Source organism: Scardinius erythrophthalmus, assembly GCF_964197995.2.
Source record: "Scardinius erythrophthalmus genome assembly, chromosome: 1".
Taxonomy (NCBI): domain Eukaryota; kingdom Metazoa; phylum Chordata; class Actinopteri; order Cypriniformes; family Leuciscidae; genus Scardinius; species Scardinius erythrophthalmus.
In genome coordinates, this window is record NC_138221.1 from 54,663,066 (window position 1) to 54,674,098 (window position 11,033).

General features: G+C 36.3%; 1 protein-coding gene across 1 annotated transcript; it reads left to right on the plus strand.

Annotated features, from left to right (window-relative positions):
* The first annotated feature begins 656 nt into the window (after positions 1-656).
* On the plus strand, positions 657-10,687 carry LOC308701005 (uncharacterized protein). The gene is made up of 16 exons (XM_081382996.1): positions 657-779; positions 987-1,144; positions 3,113-3,293; positions 3,469-3,705; positions 3,794-3,913; positions 4,012-4,145; positions 6,619-6,675; positions 6,763-6,799; positions 6,878-7,099; positions 7,214-7,353; positions 7,449-7,517; positions 8,132-8,259; positions 8,355-8,463; positions 8,650-8,724; positions 8,916-9,059; positions 9,324-10,687. The coding sequence occupies exons 2-16, from the start codon at positions 1,001-1,003 to the stop codon at positions 9,402-9,404; spliced, it is 1,878 nt and encodes a 625-aa protein (XP_081239122.1). The 5' UTR covers positions 657-779; positions 987-1,000; the 3' UTR covers positions 9,405-10,687.
* Positions 10,688-11,033: the final 346 nt, after the last annotated feature.

Genomic DNA, 11,033 nt, shown 5'->3' on the forward strand with positions numbered 1-11,033 from the left:
GTGCGCTCCAAACGGCTACACACCTGCTCACTTCAAAGTCCCACTTCGAGGAATGCTCACTTCCGTTTGGAATTTGCCCCCTATCTGACACTAGGGTCATTAAACTATTTTAATCACGTTTTCCAGTTCAATCTCTCTTATCCTATATTCTTTAGGATGCAGCCTTATTCCCGAACAGTTGAGCCGGTTCGCCTATAGTGATGTCGGATGCGTGAACGAATCGTTCTTTTGAATCGCATCTTTATAATGAACGGGTTTAGAAAGGATTAGGAGGATTTGACTGACGGGTTAAAAAAGTGTAATGAACTTACTTAAAAGTTACTTAACCTATGGAAGAAATGGTAGCCTATAATAAAATGTAGCCTACTGGAAATGTGTATGACTGCTTAATAGTCTACACAGGATTTTCTTAAAACATACAACTTTTTAATCCAAGAAGTGAAGATTTATTTTAGCACTCTCATATCAACCCTCTGTGACGCGTAAAATTATATGAAGATCCTTGTCAAAAAGAAGGGGGAAAAGCCCGTAGAAACCCAATTCCCGCCGTGGTGCTGTTTCTAAACCGTTAGTTTGTTTAACTGAGTTGGACAACATTACGTAGGCTAATACGTATTGAACTTTGAACGGGTTAACGGTTAACATTCGCTTTCCCTACATCACTTCCGCATACTTTGGTTTATGAGTCAGTTTTATTTAGTCCCATTCAGGCGGGAGATTTGGAACAACTATTTCTATTTCTGACCTGCTCGTATAGCCTACAGTATATCCATCGACAGGTAGGCTACGTAATATGCAAATTTTGCGTTTAAGCAAAAATATGTACACAACATGTCCAGCCTATTCAGCTGGAGGAGTTTGAGACATTGCTTCGTAATTTTGTATTTGACAGAACTGTATCTGTTGTGTTGTATTATTCTGCGTGATATTACAAAGTTGCTAAACTTTGCTACTTTATGTCGCCCTGTAAATCTGTGAAATAACAGGAGACCGCGGCCAAATGGACCAGTTAGACTTTATAACGAATGAAGAGTTGCTGCTTTTTCTCCACCGCAAGAAGACGGAGATTTCGTGCATTGAACAACCGCACGCATTGTTCACTCAGCTGCGGGACCACGACCTGATGACAGAGGAGCTGTTTAAGGCAGGAACACGCCCACCCCCTACATACCCTCTTTCTCTAACTAAACCACCCATGCATGAAAGGATCTGTCTTGTAGGATCTCTTTTATAGTCATTCATGTTATTATGTATTTCATGGTTTGATGGACATGATAATTGTTGGTTATGTGCCATGGCAATTATACCATGCTTTTTGGATATGGTACAATAATAGTTCAGTTTCAGGACATTCGGCCATATACTATATTTTAAAGGCATGTAATATGGCAAAACCATGTTTTTGTCCATGTACAATAGCAGTAGGCCTACCATGTTTTGACCACTACCATAAAATACCCTTGCACAAAACTGTGACTGTATTCATACTATAATAAATACATGTTAAAAATAGTTTGGTAGCATAGGGTGTCCAAAAACAACAACAACAAACATGTTATTACCATGGCACTTTTTTTTAAGAAATTGATACTTTCATTCAGGAAAGAGGCTTGATCAAATGATCAAAAGTGACAGTAAAGACATAAAGTTGCAAAAAATAATTCAGTTATCTTTAACATTGATATAAATGTTTCTTGAGCATCACATTAGCATATTATAATGATTTCTGAAGGATCGTGTGACTGAAGACTGGAGTAATGAGCTTTGATCACAGGAATACATTACATTTGAAAATATAGTCAAATAGAATTTTTTTTTTACATTTTAAATTGAAATTATATCTCACAACTTTACTGTTTTTATTGTATTCTTGTTCAAATAAATGCAGCCTAAGAGACTGCATTTAAATGAGCCGATAAATGAGCATAATAATAAAACAAAAATTCTTACTGACCCCAAACTTTTGAACTGTAATGCTAATCAAAGTACCATGGTATTATCATCTGTTACCATCACTTTAGTACATCCACTTTTAAAAGCTGGTGTGTAAAAGCACACTGCAGATTTACCTAATTAATTTCATTATTGTGCAGATACACTACAGTTCAAAAGTTTGGGGTCAGTAAGATTTTTAATGTTTTTAAAAGAAGTATCTTCAGCTCACCAAGGCTGCATTTATTTTATTAAAAATACAAACAAAAACAGTAATATTGTGAAATATTATTCCAATTTAAAACAGCTGTTTTCTATGTGAATATACAGTACAGTAAAGTGTAATTTATTCCTGTGATCAAAGCTGAATTTTCAGCATCATTACTCCAGTCTTCAGTGTCACATGATCCTTCAGAAATCATTCTAATATGATGAATTGATGCTCAAGAAACATTTCTTAATATTATCAATGTTGAAAACAGTTATTTACATTTTTATTTCATGATGCTATGATGAAAAGAAAGTTCAAAAGAACAGCGTTTATCTGAAATGTAAAGCTTTTGTAACATTAAAACTCTACCGTTCAAAAGTTTGGTGTCAGTTAGAATTTTAATTTTATTTTTGGGGGAAAGAAATAAAATAAATCAATACTTTTATTCATCAAGGATGAGTTAAACTGATCAAAAGTTACAGTAAAGACATTTATAATGTTAGAAAATATTCTATTTTAAATAAATGCTGTTCTTTTGAACTTTCTATTCAAAGAATTTCGAAATAAAATTGTACACAACTGTTTTCAACATTGATAATAATAATGAATGTTTCTTGATCATCAAACCATCATATTAGAATGATTTCTGAAGGATCATGTGACACTGAAGACTGCAGTAATGATGCTGAAAATTCAGCTTTGATCACAGGAATACATTACATTTTAAAATATATTAAAATAGAAAAGTCATTTTAAATTGTCATAATATTTCACATTATAACTGTTTTTTTATTATTGTTTTTTTTATCAAATAAATGCAGCCTTGCTGAGCAGAAGAGACTTCTTTTAACAACATAAAAACATCTTACTTACCCCAAACTTTTGAACGGTAGTGTATGTTATTGTAAGCACTGTGACGCCTGACCATACTTCTGTTTTCTTTAATGTCTTTCTCTGTTTTGTCTGTAGAAGGTGAAAGGGATGCGCTCTCGTGAGCAGAAGCAGACGCAGAAGCGCATCTATGATGTTCTGGACCGGCTGGAGAAAGAGAAATCTCAGTGCATGCATCAGTTCTGGCGCTGTGTGTTTAAAGATCATATCCTGCAGCTGTACCCGACGCTACGCCTGCTCAGAAACAGCCTGCTGGACGGTCAGTGCTTTTCACTGGTATCAGCTCAGAGCTTTTAGACCTATACTAGGCTCATGCTGCATTATTACACTATTACAGATCAAGAACGTGTTCATATTTACAGCAGTGTCATTTTAGTATCATCAGAATCTTAAGAAGATCAAGACTTTCAGTTTTAGTATCTTTTTATTCTCAGGCAGCTTCAAATTCTATGAGAATTCTACGGATGTTGAGTCACAGGCGGAGAAGAGTGAAGGAAAGGGGGAGAAGAATGAAGGAAAAGGGGAGAAGAGTGAAGGAAAGGGGGAGAAAGGAAAGGAGAGGAAACGCACGCGAAAGAGAAATAAAGATGATAGAAATAGCGAGGATAGTGATGGTCCGGGTCCTTCCTCTGCTTCCACACCCGCTAAGAAGAACAAGAAACCCTCGTTCTGTGAGTCCCTGAACTACAGCAGATCTAAGTTCGCTGGTGTCTTATGCCTGTATGATATTTGTCTCCTTCCGTTCTCTCCCTTTCTCAGCAACTCCTGTGAAGAAAGGAGAAAAAGCAGAGATTTGGACGTATCCTTTATATAAAACTCAGCTGCCTGTAAAATGTGGGGATAAAGAGGGCATTCTTTATCGGGACAAACTGCCTAAAGGTTCACCATCTTTAAATTTTTTGCTATAATTCATTACAGTATGTATTTATCATATACTGTTTATGGGTCTGAATGCATGCAGTCTTTCTCTCCTGTAGGTGAGAAGTGCATTTTTTCCAATAAACGCTGGTTCACCCCATCTGATTTTGAGAAGTTTGCGGGGAAGGAAAGGTGCAAGAACTGGAAACTCAGCATCCGCTGCAGAAACACACCACTTAAGAAACTCATAGAGGTAAATAATGCAGACACTTGCAGATAGTAAAATAGTTACAGATAGGGATCTTTATATTTGCTGGAAACACATTGTCCGCGGCAGAAGTAATTTTTCATTTACATATTTTTAACTTAACCTTTATTGTTTTGATAAATAAATAGTCTATGTAATATTGAGCTATAGATTAAGCCTGTAGTAAAATATTGGCTCATTTTTAGTCAACTGCAATTGTAATTTAAAATTAAATTACTGGTAGCTAGAAATAAAAAAATATGTTATTGTCTAAACCATTAACATTGTCAGTAGTGCATTCGTTTACATTTATTAATTTATCACACGCTTCTTCATAAGAAAAGTTGTTGTATGGGAAACACACCCCAGGTAATTTAAAAAGGCAAAATGATTATGGGACCCCACATTATTTCTAGTTTGTCTACCTGTTGTTACAAACAAATACATTTTTATTAGCATTTCTTTATTCTTTTATTTTACATTATATTAAATTTATATATATATATATTGCATTATCAGTTGTTATATTAATAATATTAAGTTATATTATTAAGTTATTAGCCAAAACTTCCATGTTTATGCATCCCACAATATACAATATGAACATAAATATAACATTTGTAACAAATGTAAAATTTTTGTTACTTCACTCATGAACAAATCGCCTGATGGAGAATCCAAAGAAACACTTTAATATAAAGGAAAATAAACATGTAGGAGATCACGGAGGGACACAACCACTTTTCTATAAACGTAAACAATACAGGACGAAGAACGAAGGAGAACTCAGGGCTTATATACAAAGGGCAAACAAAGGTAGCCTGACTACGTCAGACTTAGTACTTCCGCTCAATTTCATTTCGCTTCTGTACTCAGTCTGAGATAGCGACCGTTTTCCCCGTTTTCCTCCGGCCTGAAAACAGCCGGCCAATCAACGAACAGAGGGCGGGCTGAGAGCCGGGACGTAGACGCTGATTGTACCGTGGATGCGTAGATTTACTTCACATAATCTGCAAAAGTCGTTCACATCCATGTTCACTCCGGTATTTTGCTCGATGGTTTTGTTTTCGCATCATACATGTGTTTACAGTGGAAGTTAGATGCGGCTGAGCATGCGCATAACACACGCCATAACCAAACGTTATGTGATTGACTTATGGGTAACCAATGATTTTAAACTTCAGACAAGAAGAAAGAAAACGCTTTTCAATTATGCCATGCCAGACTCTGTCTACGAAGCAAAGCGAAGTAGCAGAGTTTGGTATTACCAGGCTAAAACAAAGGAGCTAATGAGTTAATTAATAGGGCACAGGTGAATGTGAAACAGTGAAACAGAACACAATGAAAACTAAGACGAAACAGAACATAACCCTGACAGCAGTCACAAATTATCATTGTTCAGCGAATTTTTGCAGGCAAAAATCCAGCCATTACAATGGAAATTCACGCAATCGGGAATGTCACGTGAGGGTGAAAGATTTGCCCACACAGAAAGAATTCACTGCGTCGCTACACTAGTAATGGACGATAAACCTTTTTTGCTCTGCAAAACTTTGCTACTGTGACTGCACTTTTAAGCCACATCCACACGAAGCCAGAGCTTTCCTTATCCGATCTTTTTTTTCCCTTGTTCTAAATTTTTTTCCCGTAAACACGGCGTTGTGTGAAGAAATATTTGCGTACACACTAAACCACTGAAACCGATTCAATACGATGTAGTACATGCCAGACCAGTATGTGGCGCTGTAATTCTGCCACAGAGATACACTAAAAAGAGAAGAAGACTTGGAGCATGTGCATAAACCTTGCGCGCTGTATACAATAATATTAGGTTCAATAGCTTCTTCTTATTATAATTTTTTTTCACCAAGAACTTTATTGAACAATATAAAAAAACATAAATGGCCTGGTACAAAATATGAAATGTCTTAATCAGACAACATTCAAGCATCATAGCATAAGAAAGAAAATATAAATAAATAAAGAAGTAAAAGAGGCTCAGTAGCTTCTGCAGCACGAACACAAGCATGCAGTCTGCAGTTGTTGTTGCTGCTACGTGACGTAGCGGTGTCTGACTAGGGTCGACACGTGGGGTGATGACATCATCGTTTCACAAAATATACAAATTGGCTGTACACACGAAAAACGCAAGGGTGTCTTCAGATTTATCCACTCTGGGACCCGGTTTAAAAAAATAGCGGTTTCAGGCTCACAAAACGCCAAATCCGTCTGGACGAAGTGCCAATACGATTACATTTTTTACGTATACAGCTAAATACGTCTCCGTGTGGACAAGGCCTTAGTAGGGGAAAATGCACCTTTCGCTTCTAAAACAAAGCAACAGGAGTACAGCACATATTTTAGTATCGACCATCTAAGATTAAAACATATGAGGTAAATAAGTAGCTACATAAAATATAGCGGGACCCCTCAGATACACATGTGTGATCTGACATCACTTCCCTTCTCATTCTTTCAGGAGAACCATCTTGAGCTTCCACCGATGGAGAGGAGAAAGAGGAAATGTGCCCCAGAAGTACTTTGTCTATCCGTACAATGTCAGGTTCTGTTTTTCCTGTTTTTCCTTTGAAATTCATTAAGTCGACTATGTTCCTTCCTGCAGAGCATGATAGAGCTGTTAACCGAGAGCTCCAGCACAGGTGAGCACCGCTCATTCACGCTCATTCACACGCTCTCTGCTGTCTGTCTGAATGCAGCCGTGTGTTTTATTCCTCAAGACACAGAAACCAGCGACGCTTCGGATGAGGAAAGTGATGATGAAGATTTCCAGGAACAGAGAGAGAGAGGAGAAGGAGCAGAGTTTAGAAGGAGGGTTGAGGATGAGGAGGAGGAGGAGGAGGAGGAAGAGATGGCAGATCTGTCTGTTTTCCAAGCTCCCTGTTTACCAGTCACCTGCGGTTCACTTCCTGGGACTCTATACAAAGTCCGGTTTGCATCAGGTACGTTACTGCACTGAAGTGTGTACGGCTGCAGTCTGTGCAGAACTCAGTATGCAGTTTGTTTTGTCTGTATCGAAGGTTTGAAGTGTTTATGTGTACTACTGTATGTTGCAGGGATTCGTGGGAAGTGTATACGGACTGAGGAAAGCTGGTTCACTCCGGAGGAATTTGTAAATGAGGAACCAACTATCACTGATGGACACTGGAAAAAAGATATACTGTGCCATGGAAAAACTCTCAACTTTTTACTCAAGGTATCAAACTGGATAGAACATAGAATGATACAAAAGAGGGAAAAAAACACGATTATTTTTTAATGTATTTGTTTATTTATTTCTGTCATTTTTAGAAAGACATCCTGCGCATCCATTCTCTTCTGTGCGAATGTGTGGAATGCAGTGATGAAGCAGAAGACCTAGTAAGAAACATCTCCAGCTTACATGTCTGTCATTCATAATCAGTCATGATAAAAAATAATGAATGACATTCACTTGAATTCTTAATAGCATGTTGAATGTGTGTGTTAATCACACAAGGCATTACTGAGGAAGGATTGAAATTAAAATCTCTTTCCTAAACTAAATATACCATGAATCTTATAAAAGTCAAAATAATTGATTTTATTTTATGAATCTTCTGCTTAAAGAAAATGACACTTATTTTTAGTACCCTTACTTTCACTTGTTTGCATTGTGATGTTAGTTTCATGACAATTAAGCAAATTCCCCCATTCCCTTGACAAACGTAAAACTGAAGAAACCCCTATTATTGCTATTATAATCTGTTGCATTATGAATGCAGTAGAAAAAACACTGTATTACAGTATGAGAATCTAAAACCTATGAGAATTACAGAACCACCCCACCCCCAAACAAACAAACAAACTAACAAATAAACTAACATTAGCTTAGTTTTCATCAAAAATGAAATTTCTTTTTTCCTAAAAACATTAGCAAATGAGAAAAATGCCTTTGAGATTATTTCTGTGATAATGATAACATGTTGTATCATGTTGTGTTGTCCTGGGACTAGATGGCACAGAAAAATGATGATGAGTGTTACACATGTCACTCTGGAGGAGAGCTCGTGTGTTGTGACGAATGTCCACGAGCTTTTCATTCACAATGTCACCTACCAGCTGTAGATGAAGACTCAACTGGGTGAGAGACAGAAAAACAACAAACAAAATCATTAAATCAGCAATGTGTTGTACATTCATCCTTCTGTATATGTGTGTGTGTGTGTTTGCTTGTAGGGAATGGATTTGTACCTTTTGCGTGTTTAGAACCAGTCAGCAATGGCGAGACTCCAGTAGAATGACTGAACAAGAAGCTTTAAATGCCCCTGTGTCGCAAAACAGATTGGTAAACACACACACAAACTTGGCACCTTAATATAAAGGATAACCACAAAGATTTAAGCTGTCTTCATTGGCTGCTCTATAGGTTTAGAAACAGAACAATCATTTATGGACCTAATTTTGTGTGTGTGTGTGTGTGTGTGTGTGTGTGTGTGTGTGTGTGTGTGTGTGTGTTGTTTGTCTTCTTTAGCACTGCCACTATCTCCTGTTACATATGTACAAGGAGGACACCCAGAAGGTGTTTGTAAAAGATCCATGCCAAACAGTAAGAAGTCTCCTTATTTCAACTTGCGTTCTTTTACAACCACTTTTTTTCTCATGCCTAGAATTAATTGAATGTATTTAGAATTTGATTTTAAATAGAATAATATGGAATTCATGTTGGTGAACTATATATTAAAAATTAAGAAAAAGAAATAAATAGAAAAGATTAACCGGAATTTGTTTAACTTCCAGGTGTCCAGATACTCCCAGTTCATATCTCAGCCAATGTGGCTAGACAGAATAAAGCTAAAGATGGAAAATGACAGCTATAAGACGGTTGGAGCTTTCGTCTCGGACTTTCAGCTCATTTTCAGCAATTGCAGGACATTTAATAGGGTAAGATTCACTGAAACACACAGGACATAATTAATAAAGCACCAAAAAAAAACCCCCCCAAAAAAAAAACAGATCAAACCCTGTAGCAAATGTAGTTGTTTTGCAATGTCTTATATATGGACATATATCTTGGACTTTATTGATGATTTTTGTGATTAACATTATATTTAATCAAAAAAGAGAGGACACTATATGTGTGTGTGTTTTGTTTTTCACTGTGTTTTGACATTTGTTTTGTATTTTGTTCTCTTTTGCTCTCTAAAGGACAATGCGTTTGGGCAAATGGGTGCCAGACTGAAGGAAATGTTTGAGGAGGAGTTTCAGAAAATCTTCAATATCCAATAACAGCTCAAGCCCATCCTTGCATTAATGCAATATGCATTAGATTTCATTATAATTCATGTAAGATGGATACTATTTCTTTTTCTGCAGCTGGACAAGTTTGCTTGGAGAATGCATGGATGTAATATTTCATATATGGCATGGTTGCTGTGCAATACCGCACATCTTTTTTTTCTGTAATGCCATTGTTCCATTGCAGGTATCATGTCGTTCTCAGGATGGGTTATAAATGGCAATTTGATTATGTCTGTACAGAAGATCTGTTACTATCCGCTTTTTCTCTTCCTCCTTATACAGACCTTACTCACAGTCAGTGTCCATGTATCTAAGGTGAAGTGTGCCAATACTGTAATTGCAAAAATATTGATCAGCTGGTTTACAATTTTATATACAGTACTGTGCAAAAGTCTTTGGCATGTTAGTATTTTCACTCCCCAAAAAAATGGTTTTAAGCCAGTTATTTATATCTTTTGCTGTAGTAGTGTGTCAGTAGGAAATATCAGTTTAAATTTCAAAACATTTCTTTAAATTTGCCATTAATTGTAATAATCCAGTGAGATTTTTCTATGCTCAAGGAGTCTGACAACAGCCGATATGATCTGATCTCACCGTCATCGAGTCTGTCTGTGAGGATTACATGAAGAAACAGAAAAAACTGACTAAATCCAGAAGAAGTGCAGCAATGTCTCCAAGATGCTTGAAGAAACCTTCCTGCAGAGATAAAGTACTGTGAGAAGTTTTAGACATTTGTGTAAAGATGTTGTAAAGTGAGGATGCTTTCCAAAATAATGTCATAAATAGATTTTATTTATCAATTAACTTCTATTAACTAAATCAAATCAATATTTGGTGAGACCACTCTTTGCGTTAAACTTGCTCATAGTTTTTCAGGGAGCTTTGCAGAAAGGTTTCTTCAAGCGTCTTGGAGACGTTGCCACACTTCTTCTGGATTTATTTTGTCTACATTTTTTTTTCGGATTCTTCATGAAATCCCAGATGGACTTGATGATGGTGAGATCAGATCTATGTGTGGATTCCGGCTGTTGCCAGACTTGAAAAATCTCACTGGATTATTAGAATTAATGGCAAAAGAAAAAATGTTTGGAAATGTAAACTGAGATTTCCTACTGACACACTAAAGCACAAGATATTTAACTGCCTTAAAACCATTTTTTGGTGAAAAAACGAAAGTGCCTAAAGTGCCTTTTGCACAGTACCTTATATTTGAGCATTATGTGTGATTTTATTCTTTTACCATTTGTTTTTATAAATAAACTATAATCTTTAAAAAGTTGGAGAGTATTTTTTTCTTTAGAAAGTCTTCAATTCTTACTTTAAATGAGTTCATGTAAAAATGTTGTCATGACTTATTGATTTTTTTTTTTTTTTTTGTACAGTGTTAGGGTAAGATTCACTAAAACACAGAACATACAGTAATTTATAAAGCACCACTTGAAAAAAAAAAGATCAAATGATGTCCACAGATTTACTGATGACACTGATTTACTCATCATGACTGGCCTGGTCTGGTAAGTAAACTCATCAAAATGTTATTAATAGGTTTCGCTATAGACCCTTTTATTGGGTCTGATACCTAAAAAATTATTGTCTGGTGAAATAGAAAGAAGGCTT